We start from the raw sequence: 25,737 nt of genomic DNA on the forward strand, positions 1-25,737 counted from the left end.
GTATATTAAGAAGACCATATATTTATTTATTTGGCATTTTCTGTAAAGATGTCTGTAGTTCAAAATGGTTAACCTTTGGCCCCAAATTACGATGATTTTTTTTGTTAACTAGCAAAAAAAATCTTATTCCTAACAAACATGGCAACATTTTGATTACCTATTGTATTTTTCTGTGATAAGACTTAAGTTACTCAAAACGTTTAAAAACACTGTTGACAGTGACAATATTCTGTGTTGTCTCGGCTGTTGGTTCAGCTTCAACCCTAAAACACCCTTTGTTTAACAGTTGTATCTTCTGTGTATAAAGGGTGTGTGTGCATCGTTATGGACTATGGAGAGATAAAGCAGTGTAAACTTATTTCTTCTCCCTCTCCTCTCTTTTTCCATTTCCCCTTGCAATGTGTTTCTTGCCATACTTTAGTCCTTGCACCTTGAGTTGTCTATAATTATCAGCAGAGATCAATGGTGGCCTTGTTCTTATATAGTTGTTACACTGTCATACACCTGTCGTTTATTGGTCTTGCATCTTGGTCTTTAGTGTCTTTTGCACACATTTGTCTCAAATCCAACACTACCTGAGAGACTGGATTTGAGAAGGACAGTTGAAGCATGCACATATGGAACTTGTGTTTTTGTTTGGTTGTAAATGCCTGGTGAAGGTGGGGGAGGGAGAAACGGTACAGGTTTCTGATGCAAACTAGACACTAATGGTTTTCCCTCGATTGATTTCTGTATTGCCTTTCGGTATACATGCATTTCCCTCAGAGAGAAGTTCTAATAAGCTCATTCGAACCTTCCTGTGCACTTTTAACATTTACTATCGACCATTCATAACCATGATACATTTTAAAAATACAACTGGTTACTTTTCATAATGGCGAAACATAAAAAAAACATTATTAATATGGTTAACATGAAAGATGTTACGCAACGATAAACAAAATAAAATCATATAGAAGAAAGCATGTTTTCATTAAGGGAAATAACATAATTTGACACTATTTAAAGGATGTTTAATGTTTATTGTAAAATTACAATGAAGGTGCCACAGTTCTGTTTAAGCAAGGGTAACGTATTCGTTGTCTTTCAGACAGCATTGATATATACTTGGGATTTCTTACCATTACTTGCAGGTCAACTTTCTGCTTCAGTCTGGATACCGATAGAAAAACACATTTGAGTCACATTATTTCAGTGAAGGCTGCTATACCTGGCAAATGGCTAGTCAACATTAATTGAAATTGCAAGCTAAAAGCAGCTAGTGCTGACTACTGTAGCATGCTAGCCACAGGTAACATCACCGCAACTATCATCGATGCAGGTCACTAGCAGGCAATCATCAGTAATCGATTTAATATAGCAAGTTAAATAATGGACGGTACCTTCACTAACCTGTCGGAACTCGTCATGAAGGTCAGGGCAAACAAATGCTGCCGCTTGATCTACTGCCTGCAGAATGAGCAACATCACTTGTTTAGTAGCAAAGGGCACTTTCAAGTTAACTCATCTAGTTTAATTGGCCATTTGTTGCTTAACCGCCTTTTGGTCAGCGCAGGAGGATTTTGATAGAGGCTGTGGTAGACTTTTAAATAAAGGCAAATAAAAGGATAGTCAAAATTATTACCCAAGTGCTGGATTGGACATACTGGATGGAATAACAAAGTTGGTATTTATTTTAAATAAAGTGTTCAAATAATAACCTGCATTTTGAGAACGACTGTTTAATAGCAATATGACAATTTAGCCTGTGAATTTGTTTGCATAAACAAGGGTAATTTGGACTGGACTTTATTTCAATTTATTTACTCCATATCAGATTTTTGAAAAGGCACTACAAGGAATTGTGTTTTATTATTTTCAAATGATCATCTACACTTGGCAAAAACCTGTACAAGAATACCTCAATAACAAAATCACTTGAATTGTTTCATCACAAAATTGTCACAATCTTTGTGTAAAAATAATGCTATACATGGATATTAATGATAAAGCATTTGTAAAAATGTCATCACAGCAATGCAAATATGGAGTGCAGAAATCAATGTTTTTAATATTAATTTGCATTTCGGGTGCCTAAATTCAGATCCATTTGTATCAGTATGCAAGATCGAAGGAGGGCGTGACACTTTTACATATAAGAAAATACTGTTGAATTGTCAACTTTGGTTATTGTAACCATAATTATCACTATTATTGCAGTATTTTTTTGAGATAATTGCATAAATAACATTGTTTTATATAAATCAAAACAATATTAAGGTTATTAAATCAACACAAATTCTGTCAACAAGTTAAATAAAGGCAAAGCTTAAAACATGTCCAATACATAAAGTAAAAGTATTTACAATAGTAGTGATGGACACATTTGTGCTAGATTTATTGAATGTGGATGAGTTTTTCTTTCGTGAAACAATTTAAATTAAAATACACACACGGAACTGACTGCTCTTAGACTCTATATATCTAGACTTTAACACAATTATTCACTATTCAATATTTATTGAATCAAGTCAGATTTTGATTTTGAACACAAACTCCGCTTTCAAGAACTTTTTTGGTTACTTTTTATGCTTTCATACCCGCTTCTTCCATGTAGAACAGCCGGCAAAGTCAACTGCTTTGTTTCTACCGTCAATCTCTGACGTGATTCTTTCTTATATGCCTAATTAAGTTGGTAGTGTTGAACCTTCTGGGATGACTTCTCCCCTCAAAACATCCAAACTGCAGCAGAGGATGCTGTGAGCCACTGCTTGACAAGGCCCGGCATGTGACGTCAGTGAAAACATTGTAGTCAAAGTGCCTAGATCGGCTCTGTGGATCTTTTTTGCCGATACCTGATCTGACTAAGAGGCTGGACAGATACCAGTCGCTCAAACATTTCTCTTTCTCTGGCTACAGGCCATGGCAGTCACTAACAACATTAAAGCATATACTTAAAAATGGAAGTGGGGACATACCGTGAAGGTCTCAGTGATCATAAAGTGTGAATTAATATATATTATGTGTACGGACCACCTCTGAATGCTCTGTGAAAAAAACTGTATTTATCTTTAATTTTGTAATGCTGTGATCCATTTCTTTCAAGATTTTCTGTTGGATTTAACAAACTCAATTGCTTTTCAACTTTCTGTTGAACTCAAATTTAGTATAAAAAGGGTTAACAAATTAGATCAGACTTTCTTTGCCAAAGGAGGCCACAAAGGGCAGGAACATGAGAGGTGTTAAACTAGCAGAGGATGGCGAAATGAGCTGAAATGTATGAGAGCAACCCGTCACCTCCTCACCTTCCTCACCTATCCACACTCAGGGCAGGTGGAAGGAGAATACTGCAAGGCCATGGTTGGGATAGGAAGGGGACCCTGAGAAAAATGAAAGAATGAGTTGAATTGAATTAAGTGGAGCAGTCAAGTACACGCACACACACCCACACTCAATTGTCTGTATGCAACATGATTAATGTGGCCAACAGCTGCGAGGATCAGTCTGGTCAAGACCTCCCACCTTTTTACACATGAACCCACACAACCAAATGTGCACCCCCATCCAACCCCCCTGTCTGTCTCTCTTAAGTGTTTGTCTATTTTCTGGTTCCTCTTTTCACACACACCACTCACCCTCCTCGCACCCAAACAAGGATGGAGAGGCCAGACCGTAAATGACCATAAAGTTTGTAAGAATGTCCGTTACATACACTTAACAGTTTACCGAATCACTGAGGAAGTTGTGTACCGGCATCAAGGACGGATAAAACATTAGCAATAATATTGATAATGATGATGATGATCCTTTTTTATACATACAATATAATACATTTATGTGCCAAAAGTTACAATGGAATATAAATTCTGTGGTGGTAGACAAACATTTACTTGTATAGATTTTTCTCAATGTTTTTTGTTAATCAAAATGTAACAGTTAGTTTTATACATAATGTTAATGAATCCTTTTTGTTTTTGATAATATGCATTTTTCCAATAAAACTTTCTTTGGAACATTTACTTTAAAAATATATTTGTCCTTGTTTTTTAACTATTTTTCTTTAAACAAAAGGAGCATGTGGTGTCCTAAGCAGTTTTTTTTGCCACCACAGCAAAAATAAAATTGGTGTGTTCAAAGCGTTTTGAGATATCGGTTGGATGAAACACCGCCTGTGACAATGGGATTAAAGCTACCCGCATAAAAGAAGCAATTAAACAGTTTCTTATCTCATCTGCTTCCAAATGCACACACGTATGCGCACACATACACACAATGCAACAGGCCTTTGCAGCACACCTATAAAGGTTTTATACAACCACTTGAATTCCTCTTACCTATAAAGATAAGCACGTAAGATGGTTCCTTCCTTTTCATACAAGTTATCAAACTTGAACCTTAATCTACAATATCGAAATGGAATTCTCTTCAATGTGTTTTATTTTCATTGACTAACAGTATTGAGTTTGCAGTGTCTTCTCAAACTTATAGGGCCAGGCTGATGGCCTTTGGGGCTTTCCCATGGATTTAAGCACTGCTTTTGTTGCAGGGGTCTATAGTCTGGCCTGGCACACCTTTTAACTTACAAAGACCATTTCAGTAGGTAACCAGTGGTTACTGATGCCTAGGGCATTCTGTGTTCAGACTCTCCTCAAGTGTCTGAGATCCATTTTTTGCCTTTTCATTGTCCCAAATTATCCATCAGAATTCCCATTTGTGTTTTACTGCAATTTCCATCCCCAAGTCTGTTTGTATTTGGCGGATTGTTACTAAGACTTTCAGTTGCTTTGTGAAAAGGAAACAGAATATTCTGGCTGAAACTTTATCAAATACAGAAATAGCCATCACAGAACAGACCGGAAAGCCAGCTCATGTCGGGCTCAGACTTTTGAACTGTCCACAGACTTGTTACCAGAGCGTTAAAATAAAATTCTAGATGGGAGCACGTTTTTTATTTATGATTTGATCCCAATACCGTTCAGTACTGATATTATTCTCATCCCACATGAGATCCACGTTTGCTATTTAAGGGAAGTATTTCCACCAAGCGGACATCAGAAAAGTTTGTTTAGCCTCCAGTGCTGCCAAAGGCTGGTCTGCACAATGACTGTAAAATGTGTTCTGGATTTCCTGAACAGAGGTGCGCTTACTTGCTTCAAAGTTCTTGAAATAGATGTCACATTTCACAGTCACCTATAGTCGAGCAGGCAAGACATTTCAGCAGAAAACTTTTAAGCACAGACCTGGATCTGGGTGACACTCATGACTTGCTGGATCTGACATCTGTTTAACATAATTGCTGAATGAAATATTCACTTATACAAAAAAATGTCGCAACAATGTGTGATTGCTTAATTTGAGCTCTTTAAACCCGCAAAAGATGATGATAGTTATGATATTAGAAGTTTGAGACTCCTTTTCCTTCACTTCCATCTTTGACACAAATGTTAATATTTCATCAGCTGTTTCATGTTGTTGTTTGCTAAAATCTTCGCTTTAAATTCTGCTTTAATATAATACTTTATTGAAAGTTTTACTAAAGCTTTAATACACATCTAGGTATCTTGGGTGGTTCTTTTAGTTAAGATGTTTATTATTTTATTTGCTCTTAGATTTTTTTGTATTTGCTTAATGCGACAGATGATAGCTGTATGCTAATTTACCCTGATGAGATTGATATCTGACTCTGTTATTTTAATTTAATGTTTGTTATCAGCATATATTTATATAATAGTCCTTTACATGTTAATCATGTCAATGGAGTATTAAAATGGTAAGGTGATGATGTCACACAATCAGATCTGCGGGAGCCAATATTTCAATACAAACCACACAAAATCGTATTTTCGAAAAAGGTTCTGTCCAACGAACTGTTGGAAACTGAGCATCCAAAGGAAGGCCTCCTCGATGATATGTAGCATGTTGTAAAAGTTAATTTGGCCATTAATCACGTCTGTATTCTCATGCTGGCCTTAGTGTCTCAACAACAAAGAAAGGTGCGTCTGAAAGTCGGGCACCTACTAGCCCTCTAGCTACAGACGATGTTTCATACAATGGCCAGGCTTTCCTGTTTCCCATCATGACTCATACAAAAATCATGAATCTAAGCTGATTAAAAAAAACAACAACAATATATCCTTAAATGAATAATGATGGTTGACATGCTGACTCCTGCCTGAGCAAACTTTAGTTTGACTTGATTTATCACGTTCATCCCAGTCAGCACACATGTTTATGAGTCACATAGATGCCTTAGTATAGTTTACTCTTGCCTAAAACCAGTAGAAAATGGTGAATGTAATGCAATAAACATTAAGAAAAACTAAAAGACACGAGGTAATTTATGCTATGTGATACATTCAAATTGACACAGCTACATTCAATTAAATCCTTTTTTTTTTAACTTCTGAGATGGAAAATCTGTAAAAAAAACTAAAAAAAACTTCATAGTTTAAAATTTTTAAAAGGTCTAGCTTCAGACTGCATCACACTTATACTCGCACTGTGAAATATAAAGAGAGGCCAAAACGAATTTAAGTATATTAACGTGCCAACAATACAACCACCTTCCTGAAGTTGGCCTTTAAGAGCTTACTGAAAGATCTTGACATGTATCTATTCTTTCTAGAGATTCCAATGTTAACGCTCCCCACTAAATGGCTTTAATTTGCCGAATACATGTAGCCTGTTTCAGAGGCTAATCCTCTGCAAGTTATTCTGAGGGCCTTTAATGAAATGTAGTTTCTTGACACCTGAGATTCAAGATCTTGCGATGCGTCTGTCTCACATTGTGACGTCAAGGACAAGAAGCCTTGTGCTAAGCCAAGTGGTGCCAAGCCAGCTGGCTGTCACTAATGCTTTTGTTTCGTGTATTTTGCACAAACGCATAATTGTGAAGTAGCTTTCACTGGAGCTGCCTCCTGTGTCTCTATTGTGTGTTTGTGAACTATAGCAATGACCTTGATGTAGGTTGAAAACCCAAGCTGACAATTACGCTTTTGTTTTAAGATCGTAGTTTAAAATGCGTCTGTAAAAGTTACTGTGAAGATTGTGGGATGTTGACTCTCAGTTCTTACAAGAAGGACATTTTTTAATGTGTGCCAACCACCAGGCAACCCTGCTAATGCTGACCCCAACATGTCTTTAATCATAATTTCAATTTCTAAAACAAAAATCACATATTTTCTTGCTTGAGAGAACTAACAACTTGAAAAACTGGGCTTTGTAATGGCAGTTAAAGCCATATAGACACAGATGCAGATCACTGTCATCCCATACAAAAGGGCTATTCAACTGAAATTTCCTGAGGGTCCAATTTTCTAAAGGTCATGCCTGTGAGACGTTTGAACCCCTCTACTACCATCACCTGTTGAATGTTTGACAAACGGATTAAAAAATGATACACAATGTTATAAATAATTTTAGAATTTGTGTTTTAAAATGGCAACAGTTAAGTGTATCCTTCGTGTTGTATACCATGTTGACGGCACAGAAAGCACATGGGAATGCAAGTGGCATTTGCTTTTTAGTTAATATTTTTTCATCAACTTGTCCGTGTCCCCCCAACCCCTGTCACACAAGCTGTTTCTGGTTTCTGCAGCAGTTACAGACATGGAGTGTATAAAGTTAAACGTTAGTAGTGACAACATTGAAGTTATACTCCTCATAAGTGGTGCTGGTGGCGGTTTGTTTACAAATGGCAAGAGGGAGTTGTGTGGCAGAAATGTCAGTCAGTTTGGATCTGGTGAAATGTTTGATACATGAGCACGCCTGTTTGAATAGGATAATTCCTTTTCTCATTTAAACGTGGAAGACTTTATATTGGGTCCAAACATGTTTAATCAGATCACCAAAAACAATTGTCATGTAACGGTGCCTATAGTGACAATGATTTTGAAAAGCCCATGTAGTCAAGTGGGCATTACATAATCATGATGTGGTACCTTAAAATATTTTTTATATACAAACATTTCATTCATTCAAACCTCATTGAAAGCATTTTTTCACTTTCAGAATCATTACATGCTTTCTTCCATCTCAACTTCCAGTATCACTTTCAGTATCAGTTATTGTTATCAAAACATAATTTCCAACCACACCGACATATCTATTCTTACCTGTATGGAAAATTTAAATCATTTGTACGTTAAATAAGATTGTCAGTAATGATGAATGGAATGAGAAAAAAAGCAACTCAATCACTCCTTAATACATGTTGTGAATATCTCTCAGCCTCTTTTTCATTGCTTTTTGTCTGCAAGGCTGAATGAATGTAGCAATTGGAAACCTTTTGTCAACTGTGAGCTGCCAAAGAGCATTGTGTTGTATTGTTCAGCAGCTTCTCTCCCTTTGTTGTGCATGTATGTGTTTGTGCGCATGCACATGTATTATTCGAGTCCTTGTGTGGCTGTTGACATTATCTGATGATTGGCCCTTTGATACATATGTGTGTGTTTGTGTACTTGTGCACCCTCTTTCTACACATGGCAGCTGACGTTGTTCACTACTATCAGGGTTCATGTGTGGTGTGATTTTCATCCATTCATCTGTGCAACGGTTTTCATTATTACATTATTACTCGCATTGTGACATAATAGACCTTCAGCCACAGTTATAGCATTTTTATCATTGTTATATTTTTATTAAATTCCCAATGTTTTTCACTTATTATTTGCTAGTAGACCAACAAAAGCATTTAAACAAAAGTTTTCAATATACTAGTCTTACTTTCGTTTTTAGTATATCTGTTTTTGTCATCTACTATTGGGATTTCACGTTTAAAAACTGACATTTCACAAAAGTATATTTCTAAGAGGATATTTTTTAAATGAACAGAATTCATTTGGATGACATGGTGAAGTTAAGGCATTGTCTCAGTAAATGGTTTTGTGCTGTGCTCATGTGGCTCTCCAAGCCCTCCTCCACAAGGCCTCCTGGTTACTGCCAGCCACCTCTCGCCCATTATGGGCTAACAATGGTAAGCAAGGATCCAGCCTTTAGGCCTGCAGCTTGGCTCCAAGAGGGGCGTCGGGGTAGGCAATGCTTGTGGAGAGGGCCTTGCTGTGAGAAGTTGATTGTGGGGGTAGTCTGTAAGAGTGGGGGACAAGGGGGGAAGCCAAGAAAAAGCAGGTCACGCCCAGATTAAAACTCGATGTATTGGACATGTTTGACTCTGCCTATGTCAGCAGGCTGGCCGGACTGCTGAGTGTGTGTGTGTAATTAGTAATACTTGGGTTGGGGTCAGGGGTAGGGGGTTGCTGGCTCATTACTGTCTGCGAAAGACATTTATTGATGAATAATGAGTGGATGTGAATAAAATCGAGATTGAAGCCTGTCATACTCAAAACACCTTCGGGGTGTGTGTGTTTTGGAAAGGGAGGAGTCTTCTTAATGGGCTAGTGTAGCATCATAATGCATGCAAGACAAAGCTTATTTGGTGATGCATGCTTCCTTTGTGTGTCTCTTTAACACACACAGTCAAACCCCCCTCTGTTTTGGGCCCCATCCCCATATGGCGGCTAGGCTTGATGAGTGCTTGATGAAGTCAAGCAGAAGTCCCCCTCCCCTGTGTTAGCATGTGTGTGTGAATCTTTGATTGGTTTTAAGCTAATAGATAGATGAGAGTTGCACTCTTGGTGTGTTTGTGTGTGTGTGTGCTGGTTTTATTGTTTCATTATTCATATTTCTCATGCATGATTGTGCATGGCAAGCAGCAATCAACCCTGTAGAGATGAATGCTGAAAATATCGTTGAGCTCGGACAAGCATGCCATCCACCTAAACTCATCCCAGGTAGAACTTGACTAATCTTCATAACATTATACTTTATAGTATAATATGTGTGAGTACATTTAACCTTCGCATGAATTTTAATGATTTTTTTGAAAGTATGTATTTGTTGTTGTTATCCTTCCAAGCATATAACATTTTCCAGGGTTAAATTGTAAAATGCAGTAAAAATGAGTGTACCCCTCCTCTGGCAAACCCTGGTAGATATTAAAATATGTCCTTGTTCCAACCTCTTTGCTTTTCTTTCACAGGATGCTGCCTTTGAGTGCACAATATAATACACTGATTAATAAAAGCTTGATTTCTGCATCAAATGTTCGACTTTGCTTCCAATTGTGTACGCACACAAGCCACAATTGCTCTGCTTTGTGCCTGATTCCTCTGCTAAAAAGGCTTTATTTTCTTAGTTGTTTGTTGTGAGCACATCACCCTCTCTGTCTATATGCCAACTAAGAATGGCGCCATTTTGTCTCCTGTAGCTCCTGAAATGACATATAAGCTTCTTAAATGCATACTTATCTTGCTCTGCAGACTGTGCTCGAGGAACAAACACATGCTTGCCTGCATGCACATACACACACATTTAGTTACTAAAGGGGTATTGTGATGCTAGACCATGGCTGCTTGTGTATGGCAGATGGCTATTCTTTTACTTTGCATGTCGCCATGTTAAACAAAAACCTTGACTGCAGCCACAACTGAAAAGGGCAATGTGTGAAATGGTGAGAAGGACAAGACAAAAGAACAACAGAGCACAAGACATAGTCAACAGAGCATGGCATATTCAAAGTGCCTCACCACAATACCTTTACTGGCCATTGCTTAGAAAGATGTGCCTATAGACATAAATGTCTTATCAAAAGAATGTTATTCCAATGATGGTGATGGAATATTAACTTTCATTAAAACATGTGTCATGTCACTGATTTAAATACAATATATATTCAGCGTTTTATTAATGGCCATCTGTCCAGGCGACTGTTAAAGGTGCATTGTCACACTAAACGACCAAATAGAGCAATTATATGACAAGAATAATGTAGCTTAAGATCTGAATATTTGGAACTTGGAACAGGAATTTATTTTATGTTCATGCAACAAACTTAATCCGTTGATTTTACTGTTGCACAAGTGTGTCTTGTCCCCTTATCAGCCCCCGTTGCCCCAAATAACTAATCAAAAACTAGAAACCTTATTAAATAAATAAATAGTATATAGCCATCGTTCAATATAATTTATTTCTCTTCATAGTTTTTCTGTGTATTCTTTCATTTACAAAAAAGTATTTGTGACTTTAAGATTTCTTTAAAACAATTTTACTTTTGATGATGAGGATCGGTTTAGATTATTGTGCCGTTAGTTGATTATCTCTTTAAAAGAAATGTCTTTTATTTGAAGTCATGTAAATTATAGTCCGTATTGTTGAAACCTTCATCAGCCATTGCTGTGTAATTGCACAAATACTGTCTGGCAACTGCACAATGTGCGAATACATACCTAAACTTTAATTGTGTTGTATGTCTCAGACCTTCCTTCAGAGAAGCATATAAGGGAAGGCCATATAAGAAGAGTCGGCTCTCTCCCACGACTGATTTGTCTGCCATATATATATATTGTCTCTGTGCCTGGCAGCTTTCACCCTGTGTTCTCTAGATGACCTTCATTCTGTTGACATATGTGCTCTCAGTAGCGTGCCTCAACCCACTTTCCATTAACAACATGAATCATACACACTTTAAATTGGACTACTTTGCCTTTCAGGTTGTATATCTGGCTATCAAATTAGACGGATATTTCCCCTCATTTAAATGAGCTGTTGTTTTAGGCAGCAGTGTTTATGTAGAGTATTGAGTTCCTTGTTTGTACTTAAAAAAAAAAAAGAAAAGGGAATTTGGTCTGCCAATATAAATTACAAAAAGTGTATAAATCAATATGGCAAACAAAGGTTATGGTTAATGTTTAAGGAACATTTCTAAACAATAAAACAAACTATCATTGCACAATACCCAACATATTTTCATTACTATAAATCTATTGCATTATAAGGTAATCTTGAGATAGTGTGTTTTCATCCAATGTCGGTGCAACCATAGGACTTATTGTATATACCACTCGCAGAATTATGTCGGATGTGCAGCTGCCCGTCAAGACGCATGCGGTGAAAGGGACTTGATTAAAACTACTATCTTTTACTCCCATCCCCATCATTCCCTGTCTCCCAAGCCCCCTCTTCTGTAGTCACAACCAAATGGCTAAAATCATGAAATCAATTCAGTGTAATCATGACAAATGATTCTCAGTTGTTAATGTGGATTATGTGTGTGTGTGTGTGTGTGTGTGTGTGTGCGTGTGTGTGTGTGTGTTTGAATCCAGAGAGAATGGTAAATCACGTGAGGATCAATAGATTGTCAGCACATCAGCAAGCACTGTAGCATGGCTTGATGGATGGATGGATGGATGGGCTGAGAAGAAACTAGAGAAGTCTGTCATCAATGGATGCCTGATTGAATACCAGCAAGTGTGCGTGAATAAAGGATGTGTGTTAACCTCAGAGCTGTCAGAGCAGATGGGAGATGGAAGGGCAGCAGGGAACGTTAGCTGGTGCAGGGTGTTGCATCTTTGGCCAATATTAAAGAATCAGAAATATTATTTTCTGTTCAGTATAATTCTGTAAATAAATAAATTCTAAATAAATGGATGCCATTACTAAATATTTTTGGAAATTGAAATGTAATGTTGGTGGTACATTCGACAACTTGCCGTTTAATTTAAAAATAAATGTATAAAATCGTAAAGCATTCGAGTATTTTTGTAAAATAATGGTGAAAATTGTAGCTGTGTGACAGCATGTGTCTGTGTGTGTGTGAGCAGTGGATAAATGAGTTGAAGCTTGCCTTTGCTCGGCTCACTGCCCAAATCCATCTCTGCAGCTGATTAGGGGTTAATGGCCTATGGGCATGAGTAATTTGATGTCTCCTCATTGGTTGATGAGCTGATGTCTGGGCGTGTCTAGCCAGTGACAGATGGCAGTTGTGTGTGTGGGTGTGCGTTTGTCAATTACAATGCTGAGATGTGCGATGGGAGTCATCTTTTTTCTGCTTTATTACAAGTGAAAATGCGAAAAGATCCACTTCTCCATCACACATTACTGCCTCATCACTTCTGATATTACATGGAGAGTAGAGGAAATAATCGAAACATAAATATCACCCCAAACACACAGCGTTGTATTCAAAGGATTAGTACAGATCATTGTATACACTTGGCAGCTCTCCCAGTTGGGAAGAAACGCACTCCTACGTCGCTTTTGTTAGAGATTCTGTTGTTTGCCGCAGCAGCTCTGCAGCCTGCTATCAAACGGCTGCATATGTGTTGGGAACCAAGCAAGATTAGCCATTTCTGCTGAGAATATCACTGACTCCTTTTTGCTGTTTCATCCATTTGTTCTGTGGTATTAAGAACAAAAGCAGACATGTTTTCAGAAGGTTGTTTGGTGCCTTTGTGTGTGTCTGTACATTCAGACTGTGTGAATCTTTTTTCATCCAAATGTCACCCTCTCGGTCAACCAATGCCAACATGCATGCACACACACACCCTTGATGTGAGCCACTGGAAAAGTTGGACGAATAGCTCCCAGTTATTTATTGATCCATGACATTAATTTGTGTTGTTTCTCAAGGAGATTGTTTAATTTCTTAAGTCAATGTTTCTATTTAAGGTAGAACTACCTAGGCAGCTTGCCTTGTGACATTGTTCTTTCCAACCGTTACTGTCGTCTTTCATATAATGAAAACCTTACAGTAACCTTAAAACATTATGTTTACACCAGTTAATCAAATAAGAGCTTAATTTAGCCATGATTAAAGTCTTGCGTTAAATAAGTAGACCACGTCATTAATATGATAAATGTCAGGTTGTACAATTTAGAATATTTAAGGGCTCTGTAGCACAAAGATGGCTAAATTACCAAAAGGTTATATCGCCATGGTAACTGGTTCTAGGGTAATAAACATAATCCAATATGACTTTGCTTTCTAATTGATTTGGTGTTGCTGTGGACTCTTTTATCTGATATCAATGTCAATAATAATTTATTAGATGTAAAATGGCATTAATTAAGATTGCTATTTAATGCTTCTAAATATAAATGTTACAGAGAAATGCAAGATACAGTGACATTTTTGGTTGACACAATTTTGCACATCAATCACAAACTTATCTTTTTATTGCCATTTAGGACAACATGGAGAAAAACAACACAGAAGGACGTCTCTTAGGCTTATCGTTTATCATTAATGTTATATCTAAAAGCAAAGATATGCATATGGTTGTAAAGTATAAGATGTCTGCGATGGGTTTTGTATCTTGTAAATTTATAGAATCCAGAAATACAAGATACTTGCTAACCGATAATGCTGCGATCGTGTGTCTCCTGAATGTGTCAACGACAAACATGTGAATATAAGTACATGCATGTGTACTTGTCCTTTCTGAATAAAATATTAATTACTTTTAAAAACCCCATGAGTTTTAATTGGAAAAGCGGCTAATCCCACCACTTTATGAATGTGTATAATGATGTTTTTCAAGGACTTGAAAGGTTTAACTGATTTTTCTTTTTCTTTGTTTTCTAGGTTTCCACCTCAGTGGCACTGTTACAGAACCTGCCTCATCATCTGAGTCAGAGGTCACCTATAAGGTTGCCATCAGCTTCGACCGCTGCAAGATCACATCCGTTACCTGTGGCTGTGGGAACCGAGACATTTTTTATTGTGCGCATGTTGTAGCGCTGTCCCTGTACCGCATCCGGAAGCCAGAGCAGGTATTCATATGATCCTCACAAGTCTCCAATGTGTGACGGTATTATAAAAAGTCAAATATAAGAAGGGAATAAATGGGTGCTGTGTATTAGGCGTTTTGGATGCTGAGAAAACATAGTACTGTACTTTCAAAATGTAAGCCTTAAATCTTCTGACAAGAATGTTTTCATGTCTGTGTTGCAGGTGAAGCTGCGTCTACCCATCTCTGAAACCTTGTTCCAGATGAACAGAGACCAGCTGCAGAAACTGGTCCAATATCTAATCACGGCTCACCACACAGAAGTGCTCCCCACTGCTCAGAAACTGGCTGATGAGATCCTGTCATCCAACTCTGAAATCAACCAGGTTCATGGTGAGCCACTTCTACTTTTTCAAAGCGCCATTTCGAGGATTTACATTTTTTGGAGCATCAGAACAAATGTTGAGGATTCTTAAAATGTCCCATGTTGAATAAGGGGCTCTTAAAAAGACATTTTATTACAGCTGAGTGGATTTTTTTTTCTTAATCAGGGAATGGGTCCTTCTCATGCTTGAGCATGACTGGGAAGGACTAAGTGCTTCTTCTATGCCAGGTGATTTCAAGTGTCGTCAGATCAATAAGCTTATTTCAGGTATAAATCGTGGCAAAATTGCACAAACTGCGTGAACTCTTTAGTTTTTCACAAGGCATTTTTTTTAAGTAAAAGGAAAGAATTTATTATTTTTCTACCAATAATTCCCTTAGCAGGGGGGCTTGAGCCTATCCTAGCAAAACCATTCCCACATAGCTCACATTAGAGTTCTCAATCAACCTCCATATCTTTTTGGAGCTGAACCGTAGTGCCTGTAGGAAACCCACACAAAATGGGGAGAACATACAAACTCCACAGAAAAAAGACGGCAGGTTGCCTCAAGCTTGAAGCGACTCCATAACCTACATGTGTATACAATATTGTTAAGGACAATTCATTTACACATCTGACTTCTTGCTTTTTTGTTTCCAGGTGCCCCCGACCCAACTGCTGGTGCAAGCATTGATGACGACAACTGCTGGCATCTGGATGAGGATCAAGTACGAGAGCAGGTCAAACAATTCCTGTCGCAGGGAGGTTACTATGGCTCTGGGAAGCAGCTCATCTCCATGTTTGCTAAGGTATTTCTATTCTCAATATCTACCAATTTTTCTCTATTATGGACTAACATTACAGTCTTAGGATAGTTGTATCTGTTGCTTATTAACACATCCAAGGTTCCTACTCAAGGCTCTGTTTTGGGAAACTTTTTTACTCTAAATATAACCTTTGAACCCAAGTAAAATTAACTGGGTGCCTGATTTGTTGGATTTCCTCATGCTGTTAATAATAACCCATTCTTTACACACAGCAAATCTTTTAAGACTTTATCATGTTTTTGTCCGGTAAAATCAAGTGAATATCTTATCTTTTATCTCGCAGTGTTACTGTTTGTTCCTTCTTACTGCCTACTTGATACTATTTCTGACCTCAGTGAAGGAGCTGTTCTGCACTCTGGTTCACTTGAGTCCGCAGAGGCTCTTCAGCAGGGAATAGACAATTGATAAATCCTCATATGTAACCTTGACTTCTTCAGGTGCGGGAGATGCTCAGAATGCGAGACTCCAACGGTGCCCGGATGCTGACACTCATCACAGAGCAGTTCATGGCAGACCCTCGGCTGTCGCTATGGAGACAGCAAGGCACGGGCATGACCGACAAGTGCCGTCAGCTCTGGGACGAGCTTGGTAAGTCATTGGCATCTAACATTGTGCTGGACTAGTCATGTTTGGGAAAAGATTGTCACCACCTTTTGAACCTTTGAGTAAACGGTTTAAACTCTAGATCAACGCAGCTGCAAAGCTTCTCTGCAGTCAATGACAGCATTTAGATCAGTCAGATCAATTACTTGTGTCTGCTTGTTATCATAACTAACAAGCAGAATAAAAACAGAATAATGAAACACAATCTGTCAAAAGCATCTGGTAAATTAGCTTTCACGTGGATTTGAAGTCTATGTTTTCAGCGCTTCTTTTGCCCTTTTGTTCAGCCCTTAAATGAATGATAAAAAACTCAAATGGATCCTGTGAATGACATGAAGTCACAAGATAATTTTAAAAATTCAAAAGACAGGCAGAGGTGCAAGTTGTTTTCACATTTGTGACACCCAGTTAAATAAGTAAGTCAAATATTTTGGTAGGACTGGGAACCTCAGCCACCTTGACAACCTGAATTTTGTGATGCACATGTGCTTTTTGTAAAGCCATCTCTAAATGTCGGTGTCCTCACAGGTGCTCTGTGGGTGTGTGTGGTGTTGAACCCACACTGCAAGAGCGAAGAGAAGAACAGCTGGCTGAAGCAGCTGAAGAAATGGAGTGACATGGATGTCTGCCCTCTGGAGGATGGAAACTATGGTAGTGAACTTCCCAACATCACCAATGCATTGCCACAGAGCAACTTGGCACAAGGTCAGCTCGCACCCAAGTCTATAAAGAACTCTAGTTATATCATATCTACCAGTGACCGGTTATATAGTGCGAGTGCAAACAAGTATTTTTATTGGTTCAAATTCTCAGTCATCAGGGGGTGGTGGATGGCTTTCATCCATCGTCACATTTATAGGCAGATGTAAGAGAGAAGCCTTTCTTCACTGCTTGGTATCTCACATCAAACTATATTTGCAAGCAAAGCACTTTCAAACTGTTAAGCCTCTCTTATACTGTCCTCTTTTTGGCTGTATATCTTATATTTTACTGTAAAATGAGCCCTGTGCCCTTATTGATGCATTTCAATTTTGAATCCAATTTCTTTTGACAAGCAATAGACTTGGTTTGAAAAATGTCAGCACCTTGCATGAACAGACAGAAAGTTTATTTTAATTTCCATTATCTGGTTCTTAGGAAGCTGCAGTGTCATCAGTCACTGAGCTATAGACGTCTTTTCTATCGTAGCTTGTTAGCACTTTGATCATTTTTCAGAAGGAATTTTGCTCTTAAGCTGAGGTTATAACATCTTTTTTCCTGTGCTTCCGCCAGACTCTCTATCCCGACCAAGAAGGACAGTGTTCACTCGGGCTGTGGAGGCGTGTGACCTACACTGGCAGGACAGTCACCTTCAGAGGATCATCAGCAGTGACTACTACATGTCTCCATCCTACCAGAGAGAGGGAGAGAGCCTGCTCTTCAATCCCCAAGGCCTACCTCTATGGCTGGGTATATATTTATATAGTGTACACACGCCTCTCTAGCAAACACACTTCCACACATACACTCAACATTTCTGCTGATGTTGAGGCTGTTGTCTGCAGTGAGCTACTTCCAGCCAAGATCAGTCAGATGATGCAATTTAAGCCAGCCATCACCCACACACACCCGCACGCACATGCACACGCACATGCACACAAACATATATTTTACTTAGCAATGTGTAGGTCCCTATAATGGTTTCCATCCGTTTATATGTTGTTATATTTTCTGTGTCTGATTTATTTTGTTCATCCACCACACAGACCATGTCCCGACTGCGTGTGCACGCGTTGATGCTCTTCGTTCCCATGGTTACTCAAGGGAAGCACTGCGATTGGCTGTGGCTATCATCAACACTTTGCGCCTCCAGCAGCAGAGACAAATGGACATCTACAAGCACCAAAAGAAAGGTAAGCCTGTTTTCTAAGTGTACTGTGTAGCTTGTCATGATTATGCTTCCATGTCTTGCTAATCCCACACTTTTTCATTTAGAACTTCTCCAGAGAGGATCCACGTCCACCACCAATCTGGAAGGCTGGGTGGGGCACCCGCTAGACCCCATAGGCTGCTTGTTTACGACACTTGCGGAAACCTGCCGAGTGGATGATGACAGCAACATGGACACCGGAGGTATGATAAGGAGTCTGAGGTGTAAGAAAATGTCGATATAACCATATATTGCCATATTTTTTATTTTATATTTGAATAATGACAAAGTGATATTACAGAAGAAATGAGGAATAATCATTATCTTCATCATCGCATGCATCCAAGTTTATTTTAAACATAACGGACATAAAGAGGCTATTGGTCTGTATATTTTCTTATTCAATCTTTGCATAAGTTTAAACACACTCCAGTGCATGACTCCAACATTGTTACATTTCACCCTTAATCATCCAGTGCAGATGATACTGGGCACGTAATTGTTTCCCTTTTGAGTCCTAAACATTCTATGTAATTTCAACTAGCGTTAATGAACCTGCATAGAGATGTTGAAATTTATTGAAAATAATGAATCCCACTTTCACATCTATTGTCTATGTAACCGAGCAACTGTTGTATTGCAGCAAACTGTGGCACTGATGCTGGGCATGCATGCACAGAGACGTATGCATCTGTGTGTCCCATGTTTAAGATGCTCCATCATTTGTATTCTTTAGCTGGCCCACTAGGCTCTTTGTGACTCTGCTGACCAGTGAACAACAGAACTAGTGCTGGTTTTCTCTTTGTTACCAGGCTACTGGGAACTATTGTCAGTGCAAACAAAGCTGATACTGGCAAGCACACTGTGTTCGTACATGCGTGATATTCCCTTCTGAACCCAATGGTAACATATGCTCACGTAGCAACTCCACAACCTCTCAAAAGATACATGGTTAACAATTAAATCATCTAATATTTACGCGTATAGCCATGTGAAAACAGACCTCCGTTGTGAGGAGAACAGCATCTGTTCAGAAGCTGACTCTTTGTAAGGTCTCCACTAGCTGTTATCTTCACATATAATCAACCCCCCATCATTAGCTATGAACCATATTGTTTATATCTATAATTTTGACTGGCCACCTGATTCTTTGATGCATTTGATGCATGCAATAACATTTTTGTGCTGTGTACATTCAATGATGACTGGACATACATATACAACTTGAAATATATATATATATACTGAACATCTAATACATATTGACAGTGATTAAAATATTCATATATATAGTAGATACATAGTTTTTTTTATGAATAGGAGGAAAAAGGCAATAATTATTTTGAATTTGAAATGTGAATTATCCAACAGCTGTTGCATATCTTGATATAGTATTTTTGGAAGCATTTGAGCATCTGCTAAATTGAATCATAATAACATTGGTGATGTTTGTGTGTTTCAGACGGTGACTCACGGCCTCCACTCTTTCACCACGTTCCTGTGTGGGGCAGTCCTGATGCCGGGGAGTCCTACCTGACGTTGGCTCTGGAGGTCACCCTCATGGGAATGGGTCAGCAGAGAATCATGCCTGAGGGCCTCTACGCTCAGGATAAGGTACATGGAGTCAAAATTCATATTGTCATATTCCGGTGGTCCCTTGTTTATTTCAGGGGTTAAGTTCTGAAACCCCACCGTATTAAATTAAATCTAAAATGTTTAATATATTACTATTGAAATACCTGTTGAGGCAACATAATCCCTCCTTGCACTCTTTATAAACATTTTACAAACTGTCATTAACATTTCTCACATACTCTATACTAGAGGGATATATCACGATATTCAATAGCACTGTATCGATATAAGAAAAACAAAATAACTATATTTGCGCCAACATCACACGCCAGCGCATGTGAAGCAGAAGCTCTGCTGCAGTGAACATGTGAGCGAATGTTTGGAGGAGAAATCACGTTAGAAGATTCAACACCACTATCTTTATTAAGCATCTAAAGAAGCCATCATGACAAAGAATATGTGGAGATCGAAGAAACAAGAAACAAAATGATGCAGCTCACATCGCTGTTCTGTAGAGATGAGGGAAACTTTCAGTCGACCCTCTGAAAGTTACGATAACAAACGTTCTTGTTAGTCGTGTTAATGTTGATTTCCTTGGTATCTTCCTCAATCCGAAAAATTGTTGTGTTAAATACTGGTTGAATAAGGCTGACGGTAACATAAAGTAAAAAAAAAGGGGAATTTAAAAAGCCTTGTTTCTTCTGCAGGTGTGTCGAAATGAGGAGCAGATTGTGGCAAAACTGCAGGAGCTGGAACTCGACAGTATGCTGGTGCAATCACTTAGAAAACAGGCCATGCAGCTATTGGATGGTATGTGGGGAAAACACAGGCAGAGATATTCATTGGAATTGTTCCAGCAGTAAACTAACTTCTCGGTTCTGCTGTAGCTGGACCCTTCAGTGGACTGGGCGAGGTCATCCACAGAGAGAGTGTTCCCATGCACACCTTCGCCAAGTACCTCTTCTCAGCTCTGCTACCGCACGATGCAGACCTGGCCTACAAGGTGGCTCTCCGTGCCATGAGACTCCCCGTGTTGGAGTCGTCCGCTGGATCCAGCGACGTGGGTCACCCACATCATGGCATCTCCATCGTTCCCAGCAGATACCCTCGCTGGTTCACATTGGGTCACCTGGAGTCTCAACAGTGCGAGCTAGCCTCCACCATGCTAACTGCTGCTAAAGGTAATAATGTGTACACTAAACCTTTGACGTGTCTTTGATCTCTGCACGTAACTCCTCATAAATGAGATCGACATCCGGTCTGAGACATCGTCAGTTATATGTGAGAAATAAAGTGATCTTGCCAATAAGCTCTGAAAATGTACTCAGATATAGATAGCTATATTAGAAGTAAACTAACTTGTACAATCACACAAATACAGAAAAGATACATGTATGTTCATATCTTGCACATTATGAACACAACACGTCCATCGATGTTTGAAGGGACAACACGATTACACAATCACACACAGCATCATCAAACGTACGTAATGTAAACAACACACTGCGTGCTCTCTCGTAGGTGATATGCTGAGATTACGGACTGTTCTGGAAGCAATCCAGAAGAACATCCACTCCTCCTCATTGATCTTCAAACTCGCTCAAGATGCCTTCAAGATTGCCACGCCTGCCGAAAACCCCCCCGACATCACCCTGCTCAATGTGGCCCTCGAGCTCGGACTGCAGGTGTGTGTGAATCCTGACTAACCACCTGTGTGTGTTCCTTGTTGTGAGCATTGTGACTAGATGTGTGTTTGTGTGTTCCACAGGTGATGAGAATGACTCTTTCTACTCTCAACTGGAGGAGGAGAGAGATGGTTCGCTGGCTGGTCACCTGTGCCACAGAAGTCGGTGAGTTCAGCCTCCATTCTTCTGAATGAGCTGTAGATATATTTATATTTTTAGATTGTTTATCCACTTAATTATCAAAACTTGTTCATTTCTTTTCTCATAGTAAAACGTTTATTGTAAGTGAATTTTCTTTAATCTCAATTGATCTATATACAGTATATTTATTCCTCATAAACCTTTTTTATTAGAATTTAAAAAAAACAAAGCTTGTACTACATTTCTTACAGTAAAAACGCCAGATGGATTCATGTCAAATGCATTACCTCATCTCTTTTATCCTTTTAAAGTGTTCACAAAATCAATGGAAATATTTTTTGTTAAAAATTATATGTCACACAAAAAAGCAGTATTTTTTGTTTTTTTAATCTTAGTGGCCTATTTAAACCTTATTGAGAACATATACTTCAAACCTAAGCATTTTTCAAATGTTATTACATCTTTTAAAAATCTTTAGAAATTTGACTTTTCCTTTGAAAAGTGAAAAACTCCTTGCTTTCTTGGACGACACCGACCACTTTTCACTCAAAAGGAACCTGAAGACGACCACATCACCTTACATGTTCCTCAAAAAGTGTTCTGTCTGTTCTCAGGTCTGCGGGCGTTGGTCAGCATCTTGCAGAGTTGGTACACTCTCTTCACGCCCACAGAGGCCACCAGCATCGTGGCGGCGACCGTCATGTCTCACAACACCATCCTGCGCCTCAGCCTGGACTACCCACAGCGGGAAGAGCTGGCCAGCTGCGCCCGGACGCTCGCGCTGCAGTGCGCTATGAAGGATCCCCAGAACTGCACGCTGTCGGCTCTGACGCTGTGCGAGAAGGACCACATCGCCTTCGAGACGGCCTACCAGATTGTGATCGACGCGGCTTCCACAGGGATGACGTACTCGCAGCTGTTTACCATCGCGAGGTACATGGAGCACCGAGGGTACCCACTGCGCTCGTTTAAACTGGCCTCCCTGGCCATGACCCACCTCAACCTGGCGTACAACCAAGACACTCACCCCGCCATCAACGACGTGCTCTGGGCCTGTGCGCTGAGTCACTCTCTGGGCAAGAATGAACTAGCCGCTATCATACCCCTGGTGGTCAAAAGTGTTCACTGCGCCACCGTGCTATCTGATATCCTGCGGCGGTGCACTATGACGGCGCCGGGGCTCGCCGGCATTCCTGGCAGAAGGAACTCTGGAAAGCTGATGTCCACAGACAAGGCGCCTCTGAGGCAGCTGCTTGACGCTACAATCTCGGCGTACATCAACACCACACACTCCCGCCTCACCCACATCAGCCCGCGACACTACGGGGAGTTCATCGAGTTCCTGAGCAAAGCCAGAGAAACCTTCCTGCTGGCGCAGGACGGTCACATCCAGTTCGCCCAGTTCATAGACAACCTAAAACAGATCTACAAGGGCAAGAAGAAACTTATGATGCTGGTCAGGGAGCGCTTTGGCTGACATCTCTGACCCTTATTGAATCAGAGACCCTCCTCTGTGAAGGTTGTTAATCTTATTTAATATATCTTTTTTTATTCTTTGTGATTATTTTCAACACCTTCTATTGAGCCATTTGTTAACGAAGTCTTCAGTTGTCAGGATGTTTTGTTTCTGAATGTGAACCAGGAAGTGTTACTACTTTAAGCGACGGCTCGTGGTGAGAGTGGGTCCCGAGGATGTGACCGAGCAAAAGTGTGGGTCTGTGGCACATGATGTAAAAAAAAAACCAAATGACTTGTCAGGTGGATCAATGAGCCACATTATATCAGCCAGGGGAGAAAAAAAAGAAGAAATGTCATTCCAAAAGATTCCCTCCCATCCTACCTCGACTGCATTGTTTGTCAGCTTTAAATGTGAATCAGAAATCGGCTGATGACGAGCGCTACTAATGCTTGCATGGCATTTCTTTAGGAACAACTAGTCGCGTTGCCTGAAGTTTGATTACCAAAACTTGGCCCAGGAGCAAAACAAGACTCACTTTCTAGTTCTGTTGCACTCTCGTACTTCTGCTAGCTAATTCTAAAGACTTTCTGATAAGTACTGTAAATTCAAGTCAACATTACTATTGAAAACAATGACTCAAATGATACCCTCAACATCTAAGAAATAACATTTGAAGCAGTACAACCTGTGCCCTTCATGCTAGTCTAAATCAAACGTTGAAAAGGTCTCTGCCTTCACACATTTTTCAAAAACTCAACCAGAAATCCTACTTTCACTAATCGGATGAAGCACTTGACGCCAATACTTCCACCTGTATGTTTTTTAAATTTTTATTTATGAATTGTTTTCACCAAATCACAGACACTCGGGACAAGACGGCTAAGAACTCAAATAGAAAGTTGTGAATAAAACCATTTGAACATTCCTTCCCTCCGTCACGACCCTCGTGGTTCTGAAGAAGAAGCATTATTACCGGGCCAACGCGAAGAGGCTACACTCAGTTCTCAGGGATGTCACTGAAAGAAACAAAACCAGAAAAAAAAGTAGCATTAAGCATTTAAAATGTAAATATGAAAGTTTCAATTCTGAAAATTGTAAAGTTATAATTATTTATAAGTGTTTGATTTGTTCAGTTGGACTTGGCATATATTTTCTTTGGGCGGGGTGTGTACTTGAAGAGTTTTGCAACAATGAATTCAGCTTTTTTTTTTTTTTTGTAAGAAGCAAAGACTTTTCTCAGGGGCTCCTGTGTACATTTCTGTTGATTATTTTCTTTAGTTTTAGATTTATTAAAAAAAGGAAAAAAGGAAGCATGTTGTGTGTGGGAACTCGAAAGGCATCCACTGAACTAACCTGACTATGCAGAACCACTTTGAAGGTCGTTTTTTTTTTTTGAAGAGGCCTCCTTGTATTTTCGTCTGGACTGGAGCACAGCTTATTTTTTCTCGTATCTGGACCGTGCACAGTAGCAACCGCCATCCACTGCAACGCTTGGGAGAGAAGGCTAACAGATGGGGGTAAAACACATTTTATGACTGATCGATGTACAAAGGTTTTATTATTTTTGTGCTTTTAAATTTTTTTAATTTAATCTGGACTGAAGCCTTCAGTGTCTTCTTTTTAAGTGTTGACGCAACCAAGTGTGGGGTTCTGAACAGACAGTGGCCTTCTCATCCACACAGAGTTTTTATTTTATTTTCGGGTTTGTGACCAACCTTGAAGCACTGGTTACCTCAGCAACTCTTGGTGCATGTCAATCACACAACAGCTGCTGTGAGGTCGTCATGAACTTGGTTTTATCTGCCTCTGCTTCCTCGTCAAAAGGGACTGTTGTGTTCTTTAAAGAGGGATATGTCGTGGTCGTTGCTAAACGTTTGCTGCCTTTAATGCATTTCTTTGGGTCACAACTTATTTTCCCACTTCACAAACGTCTTCGTGGTTTCCTCCACAGTCTTTGTTGGGTTTTTTTTGCTGTTGGTTCACTCGTTCATCAGCGGCTTCATTTGTCACTTCACTAACTTCAACGGAGGATGAAAAGTGTTTGTTTCCTCTTTGTGCTACTGATTAATTATTAAAAAAAAGGTATTTTCAGTGTTTGTTGCCACAGAAGTATGATAGCTTATGTTTGTGTTTTTATAATTATTTGTATTTTTTGTGCAACTTCCTGAGCTACTGTCTATAAAGCGAGAATTTTATTACTATTTATGTAACGCTACTACCATTTTATATTGATTTGTGTTGGAATCTTGGTGCTTTTCTATGAATAAAGTGTGAAACACATCAGAGACTCTTTGTATGGATAACAGATGTTACAGTTTTATTTAGCGCGGCTCAACTCGTGGCTGGGAAATGTGTCTGCACCCAAATGGTGGAGAGAAAAGTGAGAACTGGTTGTTCTGGTTTCTAGTACGCTAAAACAGTCTTGTCCTGGATGTCTTGAATTATTTATCTTTCCTTAGTGATGGGCTGTAGAAGCTTCATAAAGCTTTGTGTTCACGTCTGAATAGTAACACTTGTACTTGGATCATGAAACGGTGTCGTCATTTTTTGAGCTCAGTAGATGGCACTATTGAATTAAAAATGCTAAATGAAGCTCATTCAAGGCAAAATGGTTCCATCAATCTCTGC

General features: G+C 39.2%; 1 protein-coding gene across 1 annotated transcript in view; it reads left to right on the top strand.

Annotated features, from left to right (window-relative positions):
• The window catches only part of zswim5 (zinc finger, SWIM-type containing 5), a 29,661-nt gene extending 4,271 nt beyond the window's left edge, over positions 1–25,390 (top strand). Inside the window, exons 2-15 of the mRNA XM_087810999.1 lie at positions 14,399–14,586; positions 14,768–14,936; positions 15,568–15,716; positions 16,172–16,322; positions 16,866–17,042; positions 17,610–17,786; positions 18,083–18,229; positions 18,312–18,449; positions 19,709–19,860; positions 20,529–20,631; positions 20,709–21,002; positions 21,346–21,509; positions 21,593–21,674; positions 22,265–25,390. Of these exons, the coding sequence (XP_087667125.1) occupies positions 14,399–14,586; positions 14,768–14,936; positions 15,568–15,716; positions 16,172–16,322; positions 16,866–17,042; positions 17,610–17,786; positions 18,083–18,229; positions 18,312–18,449; positions 19,709–19,860; positions 20,529–20,631; positions 20,709–21,002; positions 21,346–21,509; positions 21,593–21,674; positions 22,265–23,127 (2,954 nt within the window). The 3' untranslated portion in view covers positions 23,128–25,390. The remainder of the gene's footprint in view (positions 1–14,398; positions 14,587–14,767; positions 14,937–15,567; positions 15,717–16,171; positions 16,323–16,865; positions 17,043–17,609; positions 17,787–18,082; positions 18,230–18,311; positions 18,450–19,708; positions 19,861–20,528; positions 20,632–20,708; positions 21,003–21,345; positions 21,510–21,592; positions 21,675–22,264) is intronic.
• The last annotated feature ends 347 nt before the right edge of the window (positions 25,391–25,737 follow it).

The sequence above is a fragment of the Callionymus lyra genome, chromosome 16 (genome assembly GCF_982586985.1).
Source record: "Callionymus lyra chromosome 16, fCalLyr1.hap1.1, whole genome shotgun sequence".
NCBI lineage: Eukaryota > Metazoa > Chordata > Actinopteri > Syngnathiformes > Callionymidae > Callionymus > Callionymus lyra.